The 25,626-nt window shown below is 47.2% G+C and overlaps 1 protein-coding gene across 1 annotated transcript in view; it reads right to left on the bottom strand.

The window, feature by feature from the left end:
• The window catches only part of LOC138952687 (lysosomal-trafficking regulator-like), a 109,208-nt gene that overhangs the window by 27,340 nt on the left and 56,242 nt on the right, over nt 1–25,626 (bottom strand). The window contains exons 30-41 of the mRNA XM_070324385.1: nt 19,458–19,543; nt 18,824–19,015; nt 16,906–17,289; nt 16,313–16,446; nt 15,352–15,423; nt 14,103–14,234; nt 6,795–6,968; nt 6,436–6,512; nt 1,817–2,005; nt 1,043–1,188; nt 496–601; nt 76–137 (exon numbers count right to left, since the gene is read on the bottom strand). Of these exons, the coding sequence (XP_070180486.1) occupies nt 76–137; nt 496–601; nt 1,043–1,188; nt 1,817–2,005; nt 6,436–6,512; nt 6,795–6,968; nt 14,103–14,234; nt 15,352–15,423; nt 16,313–16,446; nt 16,906–17,289; nt 18,824–19,015; nt 19,458–19,543 (1,754 nt within the window). The remainder of the gene's footprint in view (nt 1–75; nt 138–495; nt 602–1,042; nt 1,189–1,816; nt 2,006–6,435; nt 6,513–6,794; nt 6,969–14,102; nt 14,235–15,351; nt 15,424–16,312; nt 16,447–16,905; nt 17,290–18,823; nt 19,016–19,457; nt 19,544–25,626) is intronic.

A 25,626-nucleotide genomic window follows, 5' to 3' on the forward strand; every position in this document is an offset into this window, starting at 1 on the left:
AATTGGTCTTTTGCCTGGCCAATTTGCACGAATTGTGCAAAGGAGGCAATGCTAGAACGATGAAACTGAACTTACCAAGCAGCAGCTCTCCTCTGCTTTCAGTGGCGGGCGACACCGATGTGCACACAAATGTGTTGCTGGAACATAACAGCCTCAAAACATTAGGTTGCGAAACAAATCCTGCTCATTTTAACACACACACACACACCCACACACACACACACACACACACACACACACACACACACTAAATTCTCATTCCATCCGCTTCTGCTCCCGTATCCCAACTCAGAGAATTTGCTTCAATATTAAGGACTTTTTTCATATTTGGTCTGGCTTTCCATCTCCTAAAACACCAAGCATACACCACACAACCCTCACATTAGTTGGCATCAACATTGCTAAGACAAAACTTTATTTCTAAGACGGGGTTCTCTGTCAAATGTTATGCAACCTTTAAATCTCAATGACAGAGGTTTATATGAAATGACTTACTGCACTGTGTCACTGGTGTAGAGTTTGTAGACCAGAGTTGCGGAATCAGCCACCTGATGATCGTCTTCAAACAGATATTTCAAGGGCGGGGGCTTCTCTTGTTGCACTGAAAGCAAACAATCAACAGAAACGCTCGTTACACCCTTCACAAGAATAACCAAAATATCTCAGCATCTCATTCAATACTCGTCACTCATGTTCCAATGAATGCATTAACCCTGAACAGTTTACACATCACACAAGTTTCATTCTCTTCTAGGCAACTTACCTGGGGTTGCACTAAATTCACTCACAACACCACTGACAACTCTTCAGTATGATGCTGCTTTTTGAATAACATTACACACAGCAAGCCCTTCATAATACTGTTTCCTTTTCACACAGATCTGTCATGTGTATTCTTGCCTTCTACAGAAATAGTAAAGGGAGAAGAGAGTTGATGACAGAGATACATAAATACCAGCAAAAAGTGCAATGGCTGAGCTGATAAAAACAGAAAAGGGAACTGAAGTACTTTTTTTCTGCATGAGTAAATTGAAGCACTCACCTAGTTTCTGACGGTAAGGCTCGCAGATGTACTTGGGTTGCAGACCTAGGTGACACCTCATCAGGCGACGCCGAATTCGACTCGGCCCCTCAGTGGGGTCCAGCTCCCAGGACTGTGGGTAGGACTCTGCGTGATGCCACACTCCCCTGTAGGCACACACACACGCAGCAATCAAACAAACTCTTCTCCAGAACTTGCCATTGTGGCGTAACAGCATATGTGACAGTTATTCCCCCTCAAGACTAAAGATTCAAAGATTTTACTGTCCTTATAAAAACAAGGAAAATTGCCTTGAAGTGTCAGGAGGTTTAAAACATAAAATACATCTAATTCACGAACAGTTCACAATTGCACTAAAAACATCTAAGACTTTCTGAGATTTTCATCAAGTACCCTGCTAGAAGTTATCTTTGAGAGATGTAGGAGCCAACATATATTCAGCAACCATGCAGTTATGACCCACTGATTTCAAGATAACTCTTTCAAATGACCTGAAATTGTTTTGATTCTGACCTAATCTCCACTGGACTGTTCAACCTGATAAAAAGGACTCAAAAACAAACATTTACACAACATTTAATTCTTCTTTTTTTTCTTCATCTTCTGCGCTCATTGGCTGAAACTCCAATGTACACTCATGTTTTTGCACGAGTATTTTTGTGTGTGTGTGTAGCCACACACCGATTTCGGTGAAGCAAAATTTAATACAAAACAACATACAAAACAGTCACAATCAAGCTATCGCAAAGAGTCTCAACGACAAAAAAGGTTTACCGTTCATGCGTGAGGCTGTGTACGAGTTCCTGCCAGTTCTTCTTAAGCTGGACCTGCTGCGCGATGGTGTGTTTAATGTGTTCCACCAGACTGCTGCGTTCCCTGGCCTGCTGCGCCGCCATCTGACGCGTCAGTGCTATGGCGTGGTTCTGTACGCGACTCACCAACTCTTCAAACCTGGACTCAACTCTGCAATGATGTAGCAACACACAGTCAGTAACACAGACATTCAATATTTTTCTGTCTAAAACGGCAGATGACACAATGAGCTTTTTGAACTTGCACAGGTCTTGGCAAACAGAAAGACAGTCAGCTACACAACAATCTATACAGTGGAACCTCCCTTTCATTTCATTTCATTTTTCATTTTTCATTTTCATTACTTTATTGTCCCATCGCTGGGAAATTCGGGTCGCTTCCTCCCAGTGGAAAGCTAGCAACAACGGAGTCGCGCTACCCAGGTGTCTGCGTGTTTAGGTGTATTCAGCCACCTGCACTTATAGCAGAATGACCAAGGTCTTTTACGTGCCATTGTGATGACACGGGGGTGGGACATGGCTTCCGTCTCTGGGTCTGCACATAAAGTTGACCCGTGTCTGTCCCGGCCCGAATTCGAACCTGCGACCTTCCGATCACAAGTCCAGTGCTCTACCAACTGAGCTACCGGGCCCCCTTATAAGATCCCAAGTTTTATTACTTCTCTTCTAAGACCCTACTTTGGTTAAACTTTCTGTTCATAACCTCTGTCTTCTTCTTCTTCTTCTTCTTCTGCGTTCGTGGGCTGAAACTCCCACGTACACTCGTGTTTTTTGCTCGAGTGGAATTTTACGTGTATGACCGTTTTTTACCCCGCCATTTAGGCAGCCATACGCCGTTTTCGGAGGAAGCATGCTGGGTATTTTCGTGTTTCTATAACCCACCGAACTCTGACATGGATTACAGGATCTTTTTCGTGCGCACTTGGTCTTGTGCTTGCGTGTACACACGGGGGTGTTCGGACACCGAGGAGAGTCTGCACACAAAGTTGACTCTGAGTATATTAATCAAATGAAAATTTACTATTGAAATTGTCCATTAAATTACATATTCTTACCCCTGCAATTCTCATAAATGCAGAATGCTCCTAAAGGCGGAGGGAACTTACTTATGTCCCTGAGAGAACCTGTCCTGCAGAAACTAAGAGGGCAAGGAAATGGCCCCATCAAGTTAAGAGCAGGAGATGTCCAGGAGGTAAAAAATCAATGAACACGTCATCAGACCTCCAAAGAGCTGTTGGCAAAACTTCGCACAGGCGAAAAGAACACCACCAGCGAGAGAAGAATCCCAGGCTCTGGACTCCTGAACACCTGTAATATTGGAACAGAGGGAGGACTGAACGAACGCCCCCCCCCCCCCTCCCCTGTGTTCAATAAGCCACCACTCATAGGACTGTCCTATGAACGTAGCAACACCTCTTGTGAGAGTCAATTAAGAGAAGCCTCTTTCACCTAAAGTGTAAAGAGTTAAGAACATGAGCTTTTGGCTCTTAGTTCCAATTGACTGAGCGCAAATTAAAAAGGATTTTAAAACTCTAACCAGACAGTTAGAAAATCCAAATCGCCCGGAGCGAGAATCCTCCCGAGAGGAGGGAATTAAACACCAGAGGAGATTGACCAGGTTTCTGATTCAAGGAAATCTGGCCGAAAAACCGTGAAAAAACGGAACTATAACTTCCAAGGCTACATCCTCCGGTAAACCCCAACAACGCATGTGCCTCACTGCCCTCCGGGGCTGAGGCCCAGAGTAAGAAGAACAAAGTCCTACGCGTTATACAAGGGGACGCCTCTAAACCTCTTAAAACAAGGTCCTTTGATCATGTCCGCAAAAGCGCCATGAACATCAGAAGAGAGGCCTAATTGTTTCAAAGTAGCTGAGACAGCCGAGACGCCGGAACCTCCAAGAAGAGGCCAAGCTGCCCAGAGCCAAAAAAGAAACAGAGGTGATTAACCACCTGGATTGAGAGAGGGGCGCTAAGGAGTTGCACCCCGGCTCTATACGCCAATTGGCCAAGAAGGCCAATGAGGGGCATACACAGAGAAAGTGGAGGACCTATGTGCTTCATGCACCAAGACCAGAGTCAAAACCCATGATCTGTAACACAAACAGCACAACCTCCAGCCCTGTATGCAGATGACCCAACCCATGTGCAAGCCCTGAGAGGTCCTGCTGAGCGAGTCGGCCAGATTATAGAGCCGGCCGGGGAGATAATCCCCTGAGAAATTGATTTATTGTGAAAGAAACCAAATCAGAATCCCGTAAACTCTCTCTGACAGGGAGCGACAACTTGCTCCTCCCTGCTAGTTCACATAGGAAGCAACAGAAATATTGTCCGTATGCAACCGGACATGCCTGTATATAGCCACAAAGAAAGGCTAGTAGACTGAGAGCTTCTGCTCCTAACTCCAGGCAATTAAGATGCCCAAGGAGTTGAGTCTACATCCACAGCCCCAAGACTGTAATTGCCAAAGTAGGCTCCCATCCAGACAGAGACACATCCATGAAGCGGTCTAAGTCAGGGGGGGAACAAAGCTAGGGAAAAGGCCCTGAGCGATCCAATTGGATTCCAGCCACCTACTCGCGTGGAGGAACCCACCCTGGAGGAGGACCCTCTTGTCCCAGACCTGTGAGGCCGAGTCCCGAAGAGACTTGAGGAAAGACTAGAGGGCCAGCATAGCCATCGATTCCGTCTGACCAAGGATCAAGGCTAAGGACCTCGCAGAGGTCTGCTCTCGTGCCAGTCTGGCAGTGATAAGAGCCTAAAGCCTCTCTATTCTCTCCTGTGAAGGACGAACCTTCCAAGAGACAGTGTCAAATGGCATGCCCGGGTAAAAAAAAAACCTGGTATGGGGACAGCTCAGATTTTGCCTGGTTTACTGAGAATGCCAGGCAAAAAGCCTGGTTCAACACCATCTGAAAGTGCAGCTGGCAAGCTGATTGACTCTGATAAAAGATCAACCCGTCCCCGAGGTCGTCCAGAGACGAATAGCTCTCCGTCTGATCAGAACACCGACTGAATGCCCACCATGGTAACAACTCATGGCCATGCTCGTGAACAACCCAGTACTACCAGAGGCAGAAAGGGCTGAACCGAACTGGCCATTTGCACCAGACCACGGTGCGAAGCAGGAACACCCCCCCCCCCCCCCACCCAACACACTGAGAAATACCGGAGGTAATCAGAGTGGTCAGAGGCAGGTAGGGAGCAGGCCCCCCCTCCCGAAAGGAGAGGGTGCTCGCGAACAACCCAGAGCCACCAGAGGCAAAAAAGGGCTGAACCGAACTGGCCATTTGCACCAGACCACGATGCGAAGCTGCCAAGGAGTACGCCGCCACAGAGGGCGGGCCGATCGTGCCTGACACAGCTGAGAAATAAACACATATTTCATCGTTAAGTCCCCCGAAAGTGGAAGACACTGACTGGTTCTCCTTAAGAGGAGAGGAGGGCTGGGAAGAAAAAACGAAACCTTAACCGCACGAACAGCTACTACAAAAGCAGTACTACTCGAAGGGTCGACGACCCACACAGAGGTTTCTAAAAAGGGCTAACAGCCTTATTCACTTCCTGCCTAGCCCTAAGTTACTGCTTGCTATCGGCCATCTTGTAAATGACCAAAATCGTAGTCCACTAGAAAAGTAAATTTCTGAAGCGGCTGTAAACAAGCAGCTAACAACAACAATTCAATTCAATAAAAAGGGCAGGTCTCACCAAAAGAAAGGCGAACAGGTAAAGGTCCCCCCAAGCCCATAACGTCACAAAGACAAGGGCTAGGGAAAGTCTTCTTCTTCTTCTTCAGCGTTCCAGAATTTTCTGGTTACGTGTGAGCTCGTTTGCCCATTTGGGTTCCCCACACTATACTCTGAGAGCATAGTCAGCTTCACTCCGATTTCGTTGAGTAGGCATGCTGGGTATTTTCGTGTTTCCATAACCCACCGAACTCTGACATGGATTACAGGATCTTTTCCGTGCGCACTTGGTCTTGTGCTTGCGTGTACACACGAAGGGGGTTAAGTCACTAGCAGGTCTGCACATAAGTTGACCTGGGAGATCGGAAAAATCTCCACTCTTAACCCACCAGGCGGCAGCGACCGGGATTCGAACTCCCGACCTCTCGATTACGAGGCCGACGTCTTACCACCACGCCACTGCGCCCGTCAGGGGGGAAAGTCAAGTGAGCAGACGAATTCCGTATGTCTGACGTGTGTCGTCGAAAGTCGAGAAATGATTATTCCGGATGCCGGCGCTCACGTGGTGCGCGGTGGGTTATGGGTAACCAGGTGGGACAGGGCATAGCGACGGTTATGGCGTCTGTTTTTAGCTTGGTTACCACCCTTGCAAGGGCAGGTAATTTGAGTAGTTTTTCGACATCTAGCATGTGAGATTGAAGTCAATAGATTGATGAGAATTGGGTAAGAATATGTAATTTAATCGGGTGTTTCATACAGTCTTTTTCAGATTTATCTGTCTAGTATATCAGCAACACTGGCTGCTCTGAAACGGGATTATGCATGCTGGAGGCTGTGCAGAGGGCACTCTGATTTCTACCGCCACCCTAGCGCATGGCAAGAAAAAATCAACTCACCTCTCTGGGTATGCAGCACGTTTGGAACGCCAAGCTTGTTGCTCTCGAATCAGACGAATCTCAACAGATCTTTTGTCCTGCACAAAAAGAAGGACACAAGATTTTGTCATTGCTGCTTCAGAATCAAATTAACACTGACAACCAATCAAAGTTCAATTCCAAACAATATGTTCCACTGATCAGAACAGTTACTGGATACTTAATAACATTACAAACAAGGCATTGGGCAAAAAAGTAACTACAATAGCAAACGAAAAAGCAGATTCTAGTCACCTTTATCAAAGAAGCCAAAGGCTAACAGATTCTAACTGGTGCTATCAACTTCCTGTGAATGAAAACGAAGAGCAAGAAACACAAACCTCTTGGAGTGCCTCTGCTTGTTCAGGAGTACCAGATCTGTCTGGTGATGTAACGGTACAGCCGCACTGACGCAGCAAGGTCAGGAGGGTCAAGGCCAGGTCGCGCTGATTGGGATTCAGCCAGTCACGCCACACCGACAGCAGGTCATGCAGGTGAATGCCTAACTCTGTGCACTGCACACACACACACACACACACACACACACACACACACACACACACACACACACACACACACTTGTAAATATAATGCGTCTCAGCAATGTTACATAGATGCCGTATAGTGTCATTCACAGAACTTAATACACCACTTTGGAGTCTGAGCAGCTCTCGCAAGATATCCATCCCACATGCTTTGCTATGCTTCAAAAGTTGCAAGAGCTTGCAAGGGTTTGGAATATCGAAAGATTATTCAGGCATGGGAATTGAAAATTGTAAAAAAGGCGGAAAATTTATAACTGAAGACGCAAAGCGTCAAGTCGACGGTGCGAAGCTCCTAGCCTTACTAGGGGGGTCCGGGGGCATTCCCCCCCGGAAAAAAATTTCTCCAAAGAACCCAGATGGTGCAATCTGGTGTCATCTGAGCTCCAAGTTTGCCATTAAATTCTATTTTTAGAATCAGAGTTTTTAGTACAAAAATGTACCAATTTTTTCTTTTTTGAAGAAAAAAATATATACATGTATTATATGGTTTAAATTTAAAAAACAAAGGAATACTGTACTCACCAATACAAGAACGGGACAAGACGGTACGAATTTTCGCTTATGGAAGCTTCATCAGGAAAAACAAGAACACAAAAGACAACAAAAAGCAGACGCAACACGGAACGAACAAGGTTTGAAAGAAAATGGAGGGGAAACACGCAAAAAAGGGAAGGAACTCTAGGAACGGAAATGAATGAAAGGGGAGAGAAGTGGTTGGATGATGTCATGGGCACAGGCATACTAGACTAAAAGTGATACACATTAATAAAAGGGGGGGGGGGGGGGGGGGGGGGGGGGGGGGAAAGAGGGGAGAAAAAAATTAAATAAATAAAAAAAAATTTTTTTTTTTTTTTTAAATTAAAAAAAAGGAGGGGGGGGGGAAGGGGGGGGGGAAACGTACGCACGTACACGCACACATACACACACACACACACACACATTCACACACAAACACACACACACACACACGTACCGTAAATCCACAGTAGGTTGGGGAATACAAGTACATCACATTTTCGCATTCAAACCGTCAGGTGTGGATGTGCCCAGGAATAATATAAAATCGGACTCTACTTGTTTTCTACTTGTTTTGTGTCTGTGGTTTCCCCCCCCCCTTCCCCCCCCCCCCTCCTTTTTTTTAATTTAAAAAAAAAAAAAAAAAAAAAAAAAAAAAATTTTTATTTATTTAATTTTTTTCTCCCCTCTTTCCCCCCCCCCCCCCTTTTATTAATGTGTATCACTTTTAGTCTAGTATGCCTGTGCCCATGACATCATCCAACCACTTCTCTCCCCTTTCATTCATTTCCGTTCCTAGAGTTCCTTCCCTTTTTTGCGTGTTTCCCCTCCATTTTCTTTCAAACCTTGTTCGTTCCGTGTTGCGTCTGCTTTTTGTTGTCTTTTGTGTTCTTGTTTTTCCTGATGAAGCTTCCATAAGCGAAAATTCGTACCGTCTTGTCCCGTTCTTGTATTGGTGAGTACAGTATTCCTTTGTTTTTTAACTTTGTTCATCTTACCACAGTCACTTCGTTGTTTAGATTTCGATTCGTAAACCCGACTGGATCTATTTGTCGTGCACCGTTTTTTGTTTCATGTAGTTTCATACCATTTTCTCGGTTAGGTACACTTTGGTTCTTCGTCTTTTTCATCTTTCTCTCTTTCTTTTTCTTCCTCAGCTTTAAATTTGTTTTTTGTTTTTCCATCATGCCATCCACCCTTGCTTCCCGAGTCTATTCTAGTATGACTCATTGCTTTTCGTTTCTCAGACCAGTACCTATCTTGTACCAACTTGCAACTTCTTATGGCAGGACGACAATAGGCAAAACAACTACTTCCAGTCATCTCACTTTTCTGAGAGACTGTCAGCGAGCTAAACTTATCCCCAAGGGATTTCGTTTGACTCACTCTCCGGCTGATCGCTCAGACTCGTTACTGCTGAATGACACTAACCGCTGCCTCGCAGCTGCCAGTCAACACCTTATCTCTGCTCAGATCAAAGCGCTTGATCGTAAATTACGTGGTCTTACGGTCAAACTATGCACCCTTCAGCGACAACTAGTCACTGTCTTTCCTCCTCCCACTGTCCATGTTGTGAAACAGATTGTTCACACGCACAACCAGATGACTTTCAACAACTGCAAAAACACTAAGACTAAAAAACTGTGTGCACTCAAAGACACTACACCTGCCTCTGCCCAACAGCCTTCATCCCCCCATTCATTGTCTGCGTCTGTCCACTCTGCTAACGTGGATCCCAACCCGCGCGTAGTTTGTATCCCAGATACACTTACTTTATCAGAGGATGAACGCTCAGTCCTGTCCAAAGGACTCAAGTTTGTTCCTTTAACCAAAACCACAAGCAAGTACAAAACACTCCTTGACTGTGAGCGTTTTTTCCGTACTCTCAGATGGATGGCTGTGTTAGGTTCAGTCCCTACATCACAGGACATCTTCATTCAACTCTTCCAACCAGGCAGCCGCAACCTTCCACCATGTGGTAAGTCTGCCCATGTTGAACTGTACATTTCACAATGTCAGGCAGACATCAAAGCTCTTAAACCCAAACCCATCAAACAAAGCAACCTCTCTGAATCAGAATTTGTCGCCCTCAAGTCCTTACAACAAAGATCTGACATCGTCATAAAACCAGCAGATAAAGGAGGGGCTGTTGTGGTTTGGGACCGCAGCATGTACATCCAAGAAGCCAATCGGCAGCTCCACAACACTACTGCTTATCAATCCCTAACGGAACCAACACTTCTGTCAGACAAAAAACTCATTGCCCAGACCATTAAAACTGCTGTCACACAAAACAAGCTTCCTCCTACTGCAAAACACTTGAACAAGTCTCAAGTTCAACAACCCAAATTGTATCTCTTGCCCAAGATACACAAACCTGACTCTCCAGGCAGACCTATTGTGTCCGCTTGCAGTTGCCCCACTGAGCATCTGTCTCAGTACCTCGACCATCTCTTGCAACCAATCGTTCAGACACTGCCTTCATACATCAAAGACACCACTCATGCGCTTCACCTTCTGGGTGAAATCAACAACAACCCTTCTTTTCATCCCAACCTTCTGTTCACCATGGATGTATGTTCTCTGTATACCTCCATCCCTCATTCCGACGGACTTCAAGCACTTCAGTTCTTCCTGGACAATCGTTCTGTTCGCGACCCACCGACTCCCATCCTCCTCCGTCTCGCGGAGCTTGTCCTCACGCTCAATACTTTTGAGTTTGATGGACAAGTCTTTCATCAGATAAGTGGTGTCGCCATGGGCACTAAAATGGGACCTTCCTATGCTTGCCTATTCATGGGCCACCTGGAATCCCAGATTCGTTCCACTTACACTGGACCTCAGCCTGAACTGTGCAAACGCTACATCGATGATTGCCTCGGTGCCACCTCTCTCTCGTTGTCTGACCTCACTGATTACATACACTTTGTCAGTAACTACCATCCCTCCATCAAATTCACCTTTGATATCTCTCCTTCCGCAGTCGCCTTTCTGGATTTGAACATTTCCCTGTCTGATAGCATTCTTTCCACCAGTGTTCATTACAAAGACACTGATGCTCACACCTACCTTACTTTCCATTCCTCTCACCCTTCTTCCACCATCCGGAGCATTCCATTTTCCCAGTTTCTCAGACTGCGCCGCATCTGTTCTGACACAAATGACTTTGAAGAAAAAGCAGCAGAAATGTCTGACTTCTTCCTTCAACGTGACTACCCATCCAGCCTCTTGAATGTGGCCTTACATAAAGTTCGCTGCATACCGAGACAAGTAGCTCTGCAGCCATCATCCACCTCAGACAGATCAGACAGACCTGTGGCAGTTTTGACCCACCATCCCCACAACCTACCTGTTCGCCACATTTTGAAAACCAATTGGTTCATCCTTAACTCTTACCAGTTCGGGGGTTTTAGGGCATATTTTACAGTGCTGTTGGTGCCTACTTGCCGAGTGGCTATCTGGGGTCATATTCTAAATGAAATAGAGAAAGTTATATATCAAATGAAAGGAAAATGAATAAGCTTTTCATATTTGCAAAGAGAATTGTGCTATCTTTAAAGGTAAAAATTTTATGGGGGTGACAACATGATTTTTGTTGAAATTTGTACGCCCATTTTTTGGAACACGTGACAAACACAAAGAAGAAATTTTTTTTGTGTTCTGTTTATTTTAGATATGCTGCTAACTAGTCTGTTTGGGCATTCATTTTACATAACATAGCAAAGTTTTATAGAGTTTTGCTGATAAACAAAAAAGTTATTGTCACCTGAATACCCCCACCCAAATTTCAAAGTTGGACGTTTCATGCCTAAGGCCCCCCCCAAAAAAAATATTCTGTTTACGGTATCCTGACTGACCCTATTTTTTCGCGCGACCCTAGACTTTTGTTTGGCATTTGGTAAAAAAAAAAATTTAAAAAAAAAAATAAAAAAAAATTTTAAAAAAAAATTTAAAAAAAATTGAAAAAAAAATTTGAAAAAAAATAAAAAAATTGAAAAAAAAAGAAAAAAAGGGGGCTTTGTTTTTTGGCAAAATAACTTAAAAATATTTTTTGGGGAAATAAGAAAAAAATTAAAAAAAAGTCCCGACCTACCGACCCTATTTTTTTGGCCTATGTTACCGTTAACAGACTTTTTTGTGTGTGCCTAATAATGCATTTCTATAACTAACTTATAACAAAAACCCAGCTTGTTTCAGTCATAAAGTGTGTCTTAAATATGAGTTTATCCACTGTCCGACCCATCCAATGTAAAAAAAAAAATTTAAAAAAAATTATAATTAGATAATTGGTCAGTGGAAAACTACAGGGGGGGCATCGTAAGCTTGCTTACGATGGGCAAGGGAGCGAACTGGTAAGAGTTAAGTCTAGCCCCTCTGTTGGTGAAACGTTCAGCCTGCCCCCCTTGTTGGCCTCCCGACGGGACTGCAACCTTCGAGACTCCCTGGTTCGATCCTCTCTTCGTTCGCCAGTTCCCCTACAACCCGGCACACACGCATGCCAGAACCCTCGTTGCCACACCTGCCCCCACATTTGCCATTCTACCACTCTGACCGGCCCCCAAAAAGATTTCAACATTAAACGCACGTTCTCTTGCACCAGCCGCAATCTCATCTATGCCATATCCTGTCTCAAATGCCCCAAAGTACTCTACATTGGTGAGACCGAAAGAACCCTCTCTACCCGCTTCACCGAACATCTGGCAGATGTTCGGCATCGCCGCTGTAGGTCTGTTGCCCAACATTTCAACAGCAGCAACCACACCTCCCTGGATGCACGTGTGAAAGGTGTCTGGCAAATGTACAGCACCTCCACAGACAGAAAACAAGTAGAGTCCGATTTTATATTATTCCTGGGCACATCCACACCTGACGGTTTGAATGCGAAAATGTGATGTACTTGTATTCCCCAACCTACTGTGGATTTACGGTACGTGTGTGTGTGTGTGTGTGTTTGTGTGTGAATGTGTGTGTGTGTGTGTGTGTATGTGTGCGTGTACGTGCGTACGTTTCCCCCCCCCTCCCCCCCCTCCTTTTTTTTAATTTAAAAAAAAAAAAAAAAAAAAAAATTTTTTATTTATTTAATTTTTTTCTCCCCTCTTTCCCCCCCCCCCCCCCCTTTTATTAATGTGTATCACTTTTAGTCTAGTATGCCTGTGCCCATGACATCATCCAACCACTTCTCTCCCCTTTCATTCATTTCCGTTCCTAGAGTTCCTTCCCTTTTTTGCGTGTTTCCCCTCCATTTTCTTTCAAACCTTGTTCGTTCCGTGTTGCGTCTGCTTTTTGTTGTCTTTTGTGTTCTTGTTTTTCCTGATGAAGCTTCCATAAGCGAAAATTCGTACCGTCTTGTCCCGTTCTTGTATTGGTGAGTACAGTATTCCTTTGTTTTTTAACTTTGTTCATCTTACCACAGTCACTTCGTTGTTTAGATTTTTGGTTTAAATTTGTAAAAAAAAATTTGATCTGTTGAGACAAACAGGACAATGTAACTTGTAACACAATCTGTGCAATCTGGTTTACTTTCAAACATAAAAGTTCAATAACTGAGGCGGGCGGTAGCAATGCGGGAACAAAGTACGGAAAGTTTTCGCGGGCTTTTGCGCAAAGGCCAAAGTAACCGGTGCTTTTTGTGTGTGCCTCCCCCCTTTATTTTTTCGGCGGACACTTTTGCATTTTCGGCGGAACAAAAAAAAAATTCGGCAGAAATCCGCCGTTCGGCGAACAATTCCCATGCCTGTTATTACACTTAAAACAATCATAAGATGAGTAAGAGTTTCTGAAGGCAGAATACTTTTCAAAACTTTTCAACTAAACTGGTTAGCTTGATACACTGAAGAGATTGGTACTGTCTTATCTGAGTGTTCCACACAACATCTCAGAATAAAACATCATCAACTGTGAGTCATTTCATTTTCATTTTCATAACTTTATCATCCCATCGCTGGGAAATTTGGGTCGCTTACTCTACTGCACACATTGCATGCCTTCTCTACTGCACACGTTGCATGCCTTCTCTACTGCACACGTTGCATGCCTTCTCTACTGCACACGTTGCATGCCTTCTCTACTGCACACGTTGCATGCCTTCTCTCCTGCACACGTTGCATGCCTTCTCTACTGCACACGTTGCATGCCTTCTCTACTGCACACGTTGCATGCCTTCTCTACTGCACACGTTGCATGCCTTCTCTACTGTACACGTTGCATGCCTTCTCTACTGCACACGTTGCATGCCTTCTCTACTGCACACGTTGCATGCCTTCTCTACTGCACACGTTGCATGCCTTCTCTACTGCACACGTTGCATGCCTTCTCTACTGCATACGTTGCATGCCTTCTCTACTGCACACGTTGCATGCCTTCTCTACTGCACACGTTGCATGCCTTCTCTACTGCACACGTTGCATGCCTTCTCTACTGCATACGTTGCATGCCTTCTCTACTGCACACGTTGCATGCCTTCTCTACTGCACACGTTGCATGCCTTCTCTACTGCACACGTTGCATGCCTTCTCTACTGCACACGTTGCATGCCTTTAGAGCGCTCACTTCCTCTTGTTTCTCAGATGAGTCAAGACAGAACCTTACCACATGCTGCGGCACAACCGCCTGACGCACAACATCGCGCCCCACACTCTCCCCCATCAGGAACGACACGGTGAAGATCCGCTGGTCAAACTCCATCCTCGGGGACACCATGCACGTCAGCAGTCGTCCAAACTGAAACAATTCACACAACATTTACAACATCATTTAGGATAGCATCAGCGGGACTGCCCTTCACTGGACACCAGAGGGGAAGCGCGAGAGGCAGACCCAAGAACACCTGGCGACGACCGGTGGAAGGAGAACTGTAAACCCTGAACCATACGTGGGGTACCATCCAGAGACTCGCCCAGAACAGACAGGAGTGGAGGTCCTTCGTTGCTGCCCTGCTTGCCAACCGTCATGACGGCCAGTAAGTAAGTAAGTTAGAACACACTGTGCACTGCTTGCAATGTACCATGTCTTGGCTTAACTTTGCGAGCGAAGATTTATGAAGGATTTCTTCGTGTGGAGCAAGCACGCTGGTGGCTCACAAGACCCATGCGAGACAGGCATGACCTACCACAACGGCTACAGGGGAAGATCTGGGAAGGAGATGGTGGTGTTGCAACTTGTAGCGCTGCAGTTTTTGATGTAAAAAATCTACCGTAAATGATACACTAATGGCTGATGCGCTAATGCAGGTGTTGTTTTTTGTTTATTCCTTCTGTATGAAAATACCATAATGTGACACATTTAATAGAATGCAGAGCAAAACTCTCCTAGTGCAAGAATAACTGCCAATTCTAACAAGATTTAACTCCAGAGAGAAACTATGAGAAAGCAATGACATGGCAAACTGTAATAATTGTTGATACTATTCAAAAGAGATGACATGAACTTCACCTAATTAAATTCTGGTGAACATAATGATTAAATTCTGGTGAACATGATAATTAAATTCTGGTGAACATAATAATTGAATTCTGGTCAATATTTTTTCCTATCTATGAGAGGAGACGGACATGGTGTGAGCTTGTCCAGGGGGGTATATGAACATCTCAGTGGCAGGGGGATGGAAGCACTTGTTAATGAGTGGGAGTGTGTATGCGCGTGGTGTGCACGAGGATGTATGCACGTGAGTGATATTTGTAAATGTGTATTATTATAATATCATCTTTGTATTTATATTATTGAAATTGTTATATCTCGATGTACAGCGCTAAGAGCATAGTTAAATTTGTGAAGCGGCGCTATATAAGCTATCTTTATCATTATTATTATTAAATCTGAAGTGAGAAAAAAGACTAACCTGAACACGCAAGACATCTTTTGCACTGAGCATAATTGTGTTGCGAGTCCTCTTGAAAAAAGGATCCTTTGTCTGAAACAAAACACAGAACAATCGATCAATGCCATTTTAAAATAGGCATATTGGGTTTTTTTATGACGGGGGCCCGGGTAGCTCAGGTGGTAGAGCACTGGACTTGTGATCGAAAGGTCGCTGGTTCGAATCCGTGCAGACCCAGAGACGGTATCCATCTCCCACCCCCGTGTCACCACAGTGGCACGTAAAAGACCTCGGTCATTCTGCCATAAGTGCAGATGGCTGATACCACCTAAACACGCATACACTTGTGTATCTCATCTAAAGTCAGGTTAAAACCCGGGAACATGCCCCTAATGGCTTTGCCGTGAGGGCGTAAAACTTGAATTTCTCTCTTTTTTATGACAGATCTCAAAGGCACAGAGCTTCCAGCAAAAGGAAGACAGTATCATCTTTACAGACTGATACATGTACACCTTCATTGTTGTCAAAACAGGATTACATTTCTATTTTTCATCGTGATGTATAGACGGGCGCAGTGGCCTAGTGGATAAGACATCGGCCTCCTAATCGGAAGGTCGTGAGTTCAAATCCCGACCGCGGCCGCCTGGTGGGTTAAGGGTGGAGATTTTTCCGATCTCCCAGGTCAACTTATGTGCAGACCTGCTAGTGCCTTATTCCCCTTCGTGTGTACACGCAAGCACAAGACCAAGTACGCACGGAAAAGATCCTGTAATCCATGTCAGAGTTCGGTGGGTTATAGAAACACAAAAATACCCAGCATGCTTCCCCCGAAAGCGGCGTATAACTGCCTGAACGGCGGGATAAAAATGGTCATACACGTAAAAACCCACTAGTGCGAAAACATGAGTGAACGTGGGAGTTTCAGCCCATAAACGAAGAAGAAGAAGATCGTGTTGTATAACCCAAGCATAACAATATTTACCAGTGAGAGAGCGAGGGCCTGGTACACTGTGGTGAACATGTGTTTGAGGAAGCGGTCGTCCAGACTGGCTGTACTGGGCTCTGGCAGAAAGCTCAGCGTGTGCTGGGTCTGGGGTTTTTCTTTCTCTCTCCTCTCTGCACAGGAAACCACCATGAGTGATAAAAACCAAAGTGAAATTTCAAAGAAATCAAAGTACACATAATCTAGTCAAACAAGCTATAGTTTTTATATATGCGTTTTTGTTATACCTAAAACCATTAACTGATCTGCATATCAAGTTAGGAGGTAGAGATGAAACTTAAATGCTTTTTTTTTCCAAAAGCAGCAACCTGCATTTTTTTGCCCAGAAGAAGATCATCTTTTTTATTGTCAAAACACTGTCATTTTGACTGTCATTGCCTTTTTAAATGTCTTGTCACTAAAACATCAATCTGAATGCAGTTAAAGAACTAGTACAGCATGTTGCCCAAAAGAAGATAATCTTTTATGTTTTCAGAACACTGTCAATGTCATTGTTAGTAATCTTACCACCAAAACATCAATCTATACCATTCAAAGAACTAACCCAGCAGAAAGATTCAAATTCAACCAACCTTGAAACACCGCCAAGTCAACAGCCAGCACCAGAAACTTCTTGAAGCGCTCCAGGAGATCAGACTGCGTGATGCGAACATACTCCAGCTTCTTCTTGCGTCCAAAGAGTCGCTGAAGCAAGGACTGTTTCCCCTCGTCGTGGCTGGTCGCACGGCTCATCCCGCGCTGTCCGATGTCCTCAAAGAGTCGGTCTTTCTGCTCTGTGGGCAAGACATGCTGGTCTGCGTTCAGTAAGGGGTACATGTGGGGGGAGGAGTGCGTGGAGCGAAGGGAGGAGGATTTGGCGACCCCCACACCGGGGAGGGTGGGGGTCACACTGGGGTGGGGGGAGGAGGAGGAGGAGGTGAGGAGACTGAACGACAGTGTTCTGGAGCGGGTGGTGCCTGCACATGCATGTACATAGATGCACATACAGGGTCAAAATGTGCGTATGCATAAGTGTATGCATGCGTAAGTGCACACACGCAAAAGGACACACGCAGGCATGCACTCACACACACACACACACACACACACACACACACACACACACACACACAAACACACACACACACACACACACACACACAAACACACACACACACACACACACACACAAACAAATAAATACACATCCAGAGTAAATATCTCATAAAAACCATGATTTAGGCAGCATATCAGGCATCATCATCAACACAATAAAACTGGAAGGCTCTGGTTTGTCTGTCCAGCAGTCTTCCAAGGGATCACAGGAATTTCAAGGATGAAATAAACTGACCCAGTTATCTTGAAAACGTTAATCTTCCGTCTCTACCTCACTATTTGTACACTACATGAGATGGGGTGGTGTAGGGGAGCACAACTGTGACTTATAAGTGACAAACAGGCTGCCGAGTGAGAGGGGAAAGGTGAACGCACACAATCATCTTTTTGAGAGCCAATGATTTGACTTCTCATTTTTACTCGAATAAAAATAAAAATTCATCAAGTATCATTCATATCTTAATTCTCCACCCTCCGGTTTACCAATCAAAAGAGAGAGCAAATCCTTTTTGACTTTCAACAAGTTTCTCTTTATTTATTTCCATGCACGATGTAGACAGATAGGAAAAATATCTCCCATATCTGTGGACTGGGTGGCCGAGTGGTAACTGGGTGGCCGAGTGGTAACTGGGTGGCCGAGTGGTAACTGGGTGGCCGAGTGGTAACTGGGTGGCCGAGTGGTAACTGGGTGGCCGAGTGGTAACTGGGTGGCCGAGTGGTAACTGGGTGGCCGAGTGGTAACTGGGTGGCCGAGTGGTAACTGGGTGGCCGAGTGGTAACTGGGTGGCCGAGTGGTAACTGGGTGGCCGAGTGGTAACTGGGTGGCCGAGTGGTAACGCACTTGCGCTCGGAAGCGAGAGGTTGCGTGTTCGACCCTGGGTCAGGCCGCAATTTTCTCCCCCCTTTCCTAACCTAGGTGGTGGGTTCAAGTGCTAGTCTTTCGGATGAGACGAAAAACCGAGGTCCCTTCGTGTACACTACATTGGGGTGTGCACGTTAAAGATCCCACGATTGACAAAAGGGTCTTTCCTGGCAAAATTGTATAGGCATAGATAAAAATGTCCACCAAATACCCGTTTGACTTGGAATAAAGGCCGTGAAAGGTGAATGCTCGCCTAATAGGCTACTGAGCTTTACTGGCCGATGTGAATGCGTTATATATTGTGTGTAAAAAATATCTGTTTGTCTGTAAAAAATTCCATTTCAAACGGCAGAAATTAATATGTAAACGCCTAGGGCTATATCTAGATTAGGCGCATAAAAATGATCACAATAATAATAATAATATCCTAAAACACACTGAAATTAAATGACCAACACCTTCAATTATCAAGCTTTGAATAAAACCACACTACCTTGTGCACTGGACACAGAAAAACCTGCATCACTAATGGCATATCTCTGACAGATCTTCGAAACTTCGATGCACACCTGTAACTTTCTTACCTGTGGCAGAGGAAGAGGACGACTGCCACGACCCTGTAGCTCTGCCCATCTCTTGACTCAGCTGCTGCACATATTCCAACACACTCACCACCATGGCGTATTGCAACGCTCGCGCCGTCTCCGCTCTTTTTGTGCCACTCTCTGAAACATTACCGTCACACAGTCCACTTCAATCTCAAGATTCGTACACATCTTTTCCTCAGAACAAAGGATCTATGTCAGTCAGTTTGAAATGTATTGATTCAGGGGGATGCGTGCTAGGTGTTCATGGACTACAGGATCTTTTTTGGGCGTACATTGTGCATATACACACGAAGGGGGATAAGGCACTCTCAGGTCTGCACATAAGTTGACCTGGGAGATCCAAAAATCTCCACCCTTGACCCAACAGGTGAGGCCAGGATTCACCTACCACATGGAAGGCTGACATCTGTTTCTACAGCAATTTAACACTATCCTTCTTGTCCTGTGTGTCTTTTGATGTTGCTGAACTTTTGCTTTTCATTTCATTTAAGCACATGTTTCTTCTTTTCAATTCATATACAGAAAGAAAAAAGTCTGTGTCTGCAAATGAGTAGTGTACCTCCTCTAGAGTGCTCCTTGTCCTCCATGGCCTGTAGAAGGCTGAAGAGATACTCCACCTGCTGGAAGTGCACCACTCCACTCCAGCTGCAACATATACATGTACATTTAATTGTTCTATTCTGTATACATGTATGTTCTTTTGTAAATAGGGCCTGGAGCCATAAGTTAGGCACTTAAAAATGTCCAGTTATTATTATTATTATTATTATTATTATTATTATTATTATTATTATTATTTACGTTATTGAGACATCCCAGTGCACTAAGGGATTTATAGAGCAAATCGAGAAAATTCATTATTGAACGAAGCGCATAGCGCTGAGTTCAATAATTATTTTCGAGATTTGCTCTATAAATCCCTTAGTGCACTGGGATTGTTTCAATAACGATATTGTCAGTACCGCCAGAGAAAAAAGAAGATTCCAAACGCACATTTTGCTACGCGCATTTGAATAGGCATAACTGTGTGGTTAGGTCGTCAGTGTACAGTAAGATCTACTTTTGTGTGGGGTGTCTCAAGTGTGTCGTGCTTTCGTCACACGCATTTTAATTTCTGTTGGTAAATTCCAGTGTAGCGTTAAGCTGAACAGTGATGATCTTTCAGAGAGACCTCATTTGAACTCGGAGAAAGGACTGTACTCTTCGTTATTTGCGATTCGAAACCTCCAGTCGAGGTTCGACGGATTGACTGTGCGGAGTGACTCCCCTTGAATTGACTCGAAGTCGAAGGACTCGACGGTTGCACATTTTCAAAATGAATGTGGCATATTTCTCGTGTTGTATCTTCACTCATCGGGGAGTCTGATACTAAATATGAACGGTAAGAATGCTCTGAACCCTACATGTTTTATATCCCCATCGTTTTTTAGTTCACATTTGTCCAACATGTTAATTTGCTGAGCGGGGTTTATGTCGTCTGCTACTGTGCTAGGCAAGAGCAATCGAACCACTCCAGTCTGCACTGAGTCTGCAGGCATGAGGTAATAAGTCTTATTGTAAGGCTTCTTTTTAAGCCTACTGTCTATATGATACTTACCGAGACAGTACTATTCTTGCACATTATCTATTATAGGCCGAAAAAATTGGACAAAACGCTGAGTGGGTACAACCATCTCCCATAACCATGCGCCACCGTGGATCCCAAGCACTGTCCGAGTGCTTCCCCCTTACAGGATGTAGGTGGCGCGTCCTCTTTCTTTATGAGCTGCAGACCCTCAAAAAGCCCATAACATATCAAGAGGGGAGGCGGGAGGGAAACTCTAATAGTACTGTCTCGGTAAGTATCATATAGACAGTAGGCTTAAAAAGAAGCCTTACAGTCAATATAACACTTACCTCGACAGTACTATTCTTGCACAGAATACCAGAGTGGTGTGAGGGTGATATGTAGAGTATTAAACTCCTTAATCAAAATCACTTAAATCCAAGGATAAAGATACCCAGGCAATTTTCGAACAGTACTACCGTAAAAGAAAATATACCCAAGAAACATACCTTAGACTGACGTGACCATGCTAGCAACCACTGCTGTGTGGTGAACTCAATGTCAAAGTCCAGGCCACTCAAAGCTTGAATACCACTGAGTCTACGGCAAGTGGCTAAAGCGATGAGGAACAATTAGTCTTAAAAATCAGCAACTTGATACTGATGCCTGCCAGGGGTTCAAACTCATTGCTACGCAGGAGTTTGAGGACCAGAAAGACATCCCCCTTGGGAAATGAAACCCGAGATTTAGACACCGCTGCATTGCTAATACCCGAAAGGACATTAGCGATGAGGGAGGACCTGATCAAGTGTTCAGTTCTGCGACCAGTAGCGGCCGCAATCGTGGAAGCGATGGCAGATCTGTATCCAAGAAGAGTCTTAGAAGAAAGACTCTTCTTTTGATACACTTCCACCAGGAAGTTGGCCAAGTCCTGTGTTGAGGGATAAAGCGGCTTTATCCCCTTGGACAAGGCGAAGGTGGCCCAAGCTCTCCAGCGTAAGTCGTAGAGCTGATTAGTTGATCGCCTCTTAGCGTTCAAGGAAAACTCTACTGAACTCTTGTGCAATCCTAGTGCAAGCAGTTTGGAGCGCACAAGAGCCATGCGGTCAAGCACAGACTCTCTGGACGTGGATGAGGGAGGCATGATCGAGGCTGGAGCAGACCTCCCCCGTCCAGATCCAGAGGTAGAGGGTCTACGTGGGTGAGACCGCGAAGATCTGGAAACCACGGAGCTGTTGGCCAGTAAGGCGCGACCAAAATCAGTCTTGGTCGTTCCTGCAGATATTTTGCCAGCACCCTCGGAATCAGAGATGTCGGGGGATAGGCGTAAGCATCGAGGAGCCTCCACAAGAGAGTGAATGCGTCCAAGTGGAACGCATTCATGTCTCGAAAGGGGCTGACGTACCTGGGAAGCCGAGCGCTGAATCGAGTTACGAACAGATCGATCAGAGGACGGTCCCACCTTGCCCACAGACGCTGTAGAACGTTGTGAGCGATGGTCCATTCTGTGGAGAGAACCTGATCGCCCCGACTGAGAATGTCGGCCAGGGCGTTCAGTTTCCCCGGAACGAACTGGACTGACATCCGGACCTGATTGGTCTGGCACCAGAGCAGAATCTCCTCCGCCAACAGGGAGAGGGACCGAGAATTGGTGCCCCCCTGGTGGCGAAGGTAAGCTAAGCATGTGGTGTTGTTGTCCCCGTTGAAAATCAGAGGGGCCAAGGACAGGCCGAATGGGAGGGCCCGAAACTCGAACACCGTGCCCTCCCAAACGAACCGGAGCAGATGTCGGTACCCCGGGGCCACCAGGATGTGGAAGTAAGCATCCTGGAGGTCCCAGACATGGCCCAATCGTTTGGCCGGATGGCCAACCGGACCGACGAAGGGGTTTCCATCTTGAACTTGCACCTGTGAAGGTACAAGTTCAAGGTGGAGAGGTCCAACACCGGCCTGAACCGGCCGTCCTTTTTGGGGACGGTGAACAGGCGGGAGCAGAACCCCAGAGAAGGCTGAGAAAGGGGGTAGACCGCCTTCTTCTCGACCAACGAGTTCACCTCGTCCTGAAGAGCCTGCCATCTGGCAGGCTCTCGAGGAGGGGGGAACGTCCAAGGTAGAGCGGACAATGGAGGTTGTGACGACAGCGGTAGAGAAAACCCCGACCACACCACCCTCAAGAAAAACTGGTTGGAGACCAGTCTGCCCCACATGCCGCGGGCCCGAAAAAAGGGAACCGACGGACGAAAGAGGGGCAACTTGAGGGGGCGTCAACGTAGGGCCGGGACTCACTGAAAATTCTGCTGGCGGGCAGGCGCAGGCTTGCGACCACCCCCCCTGGTGGTGCTGCTTCCCCTTACCTGTCTAAGCACCCTTCGTCTTGCTTGGGAACGCAACAGGCGCCTAAGAGGAGGAAGAAGGAGGCAGTGAAACTGGCTTCTTCTTCTTCTTCTGAGGCTGGGAGCTGGAGGTGACTGTAGCACTTCTCTTACTCCCCGCCGCCGTCGCCGAAGCAGCGAGGCCAACCATCAGAGAATCAGTGTTCCTCTGGCGTGTGGACTCCACCACAGAACGAACAGTGTCCGGATGAAAGAGGGAAGAAGGCTGAGGAAACGTGTTCCTCAGACTCTTCCTCATATCCGGAGGCACTATAGAAGTAGGCAGAAAATGATCACGGAACAGGGCCAATAAAGTGGACCCGTGTTCCAATGGCCAATTCTGCCGCAGACGTCACGCACGATCGCACGGCATGCAAAGCCCGATCCACTCGAACCGTGTCAAGGACCCGAGTGGAATCGGACTCTGCCCGATCGGGAGGGTCCAACAGTGTGGACAGCGTGCTCATCCATGTCAAGGCCTGTGATTGGGCCTCGACTGTGGAAGAAACGGTGGCCTCAAGATTGTGGAACGAAGCAGAGCTCAGTTCCACCTTCTTGACCGAAGGCACCTCCCCAACGAACACATCACCGTCAGCCCCACCCTAAACACTCGAAGTCTGGAAAGGGAGAGTTCGAGAGTCAAAGGGAAAAGGGAGGGACGAAACAGATTGGACACGAGGAAACAGTGGAGGTGCGCCTCCCGAAGGAAAGCATGGCACTGAACCCGCGTCCTCCCAAGGAACATAGGTCGCGTTTGCACGTGAATCTGTACTCCTCAGGCGATGTGCTGCCGCTTCCACCGTGGCACTTAGACTAGGGTGGAACGCGAATTGCCGGCGGCCGGATCGTTCATAAAACGAGCCGCCGGCAGACGCGGCGTGAGCCTCCCGCGCCCGGGCCGAAGCGGACTCAAAGGACGAGAGGGCGTCTCAGGGAAGGACGTCCTGAAACTGTTCAAACGTCCTTCTAGCTGTGCGAGGACGAGCCTCCTGCCTCTCGTCCTCAGACCCCGGGTCCACGTCCTGTGTGTCAACACTAGACGACAGACGCTTAAGAGAGGCATCCGTGACGTCAAGACGCCGCGTGATGTCTGTCATGTACTGTTGGAAAGTACGAAGCATAGCTTCGGAAGTTCCATCAGAAACCGGCAAGGGTAGAGGTTCAGTGTTAACCTCAGGGCGACCCTGATCCTCCTCCCTATCGTCCTCCGACTCACTCTCCTCTTCACTTCCCGACAACTCCTCAAAAGCAGGAGTGTAGGGAGCTTGAGGGGGAAGAGCCGAAAGCGATGAAGCAGGCTGTGAAGAAACGCCCACAGAAGCAAGAGGCCGCGAAGACCCCTGCCCCAAAGACGAAACGTCTCCAGCAGCCGAAGGGGGAGAAAAACAACAACCCTGCGACTGTTGGGTCAGCCCAGCCAACGAACCCCCGCCATTTATAGACTGAACAGGAACCCATCGGGTCTGATCAGAAAAGAAATGGTCCGGTCCGGTCGGGGGTGCCGATCCGGTCCGGTAGGGTGGTCCGGTCCGGTGCCGTACCATCCGGAGGTCCCGTTCAGCACCGAACCATCGTACCCACAAAAGTGTTCGGGTGGTTAGGTCCGGACGTGGACATACCGTACCATCCGGACCCGTAGGTCCGGTGGTCCGGTATGGTCCGGTTCGGTGCCAGACCATCCAGACCAACAGAGGTGGTCGGGTGGTCCCGCACCGGACCATCCGGACCCGTAGGTCCGGACCCGTAGGTCCGGTACCATCCGGAGGTCCTGTTCGGCACCGAACCATCCGTACGCACAGAAGTGTTCGGGTGGTTCGGTCCGGGTGTGGACGTACCGTACCATCCGGACCCGTAGGTCCGGTTCGGTACCAGACCATCCGGACCAAGAGGTGGTCGGGTGGTCCGGACCGGTCCGGTAGGGTGGTCCGGTGTTCCGGTCCGGTGTTCCGGTCCGGTCCCGTACCATCCGGAGGTCCCGTTCGGTACCGAACCATCCGTACCCACAGAAGTGTTCGGGTGGCTCGGTCCGGACGTGGACACACCGTACCATCCGGACCCGTAAGTCCGGTATGGTCCGGTTCGGTGCCAGACCATCCGGACCAACAGAGGTGGTCGGGTGGTCCGGTCCGGACCGGACCACCGGTCCAGCACCGGACCATCCGGACCCGTAGGTCCGGTCCGGTCCCGCACCATCCGGAGGTCCCGTTCGGCACCGAACCATCCGTACCCACAGAAGTGTTCGGGTGGCTCGGTCCGGACGTGGACATACCGTACCATCCGGACCCGTAGGTCCGGTTCGGTGCCAGACCATCCGGACCAACAGAGGTGGTCGGGTGGTCCGGACCGATCCGGTAGGGTGGTCCGGTGTTCCGGTCCTGTGGTCCGGTCCCATACCATCCGGAGGTCCCGTACGGCACCGAACCATCCGTACCCACTGAAGTGTTCGGTCCGGACGTGGACCTACCGTACCATCCGGACCCGTAGGTCCGGTGGTCCGGTATGGTCCGGTTCGGTGACAGACCATCCGGACCAACAGAGGTGGTCGGGTGGTCCGGTACCGGACCATCCGAACCCGTAGATTCGGTCCGGTCCCGTACCATCCGAGGTCCCGTTCGGTACCGAACCATCCGTACCCACAGAAGTGTTCGGGTGGCTCGGTCCGGACGTGGACATACCGTACCATCCGGACCCGTAGGTCCGGCATGGTCCGGTTCGGTGCCAGACCACCCGGACCAACAGAGGTGGTCGAGTGGTCCGGTCCCGACCGGACCACTGGTCCGGTACCGTACCCTCCGGACCCGTAGGTCCGG

Source organism: Littorina saxatilis, linkage group LG17 (assembly GCF_037325665.1).
Source record: "Littorina saxatilis isolate snail1 linkage group LG17, US_GU_Lsax_2.0, whole genome shotgun sequence".
Classification (NCBI taxonomy): Eukaryota; Metazoa; Mollusca; class Gastropoda; order Littorinimorpha; family Littorinidae; genus Littorina; species Littorina saxatilis.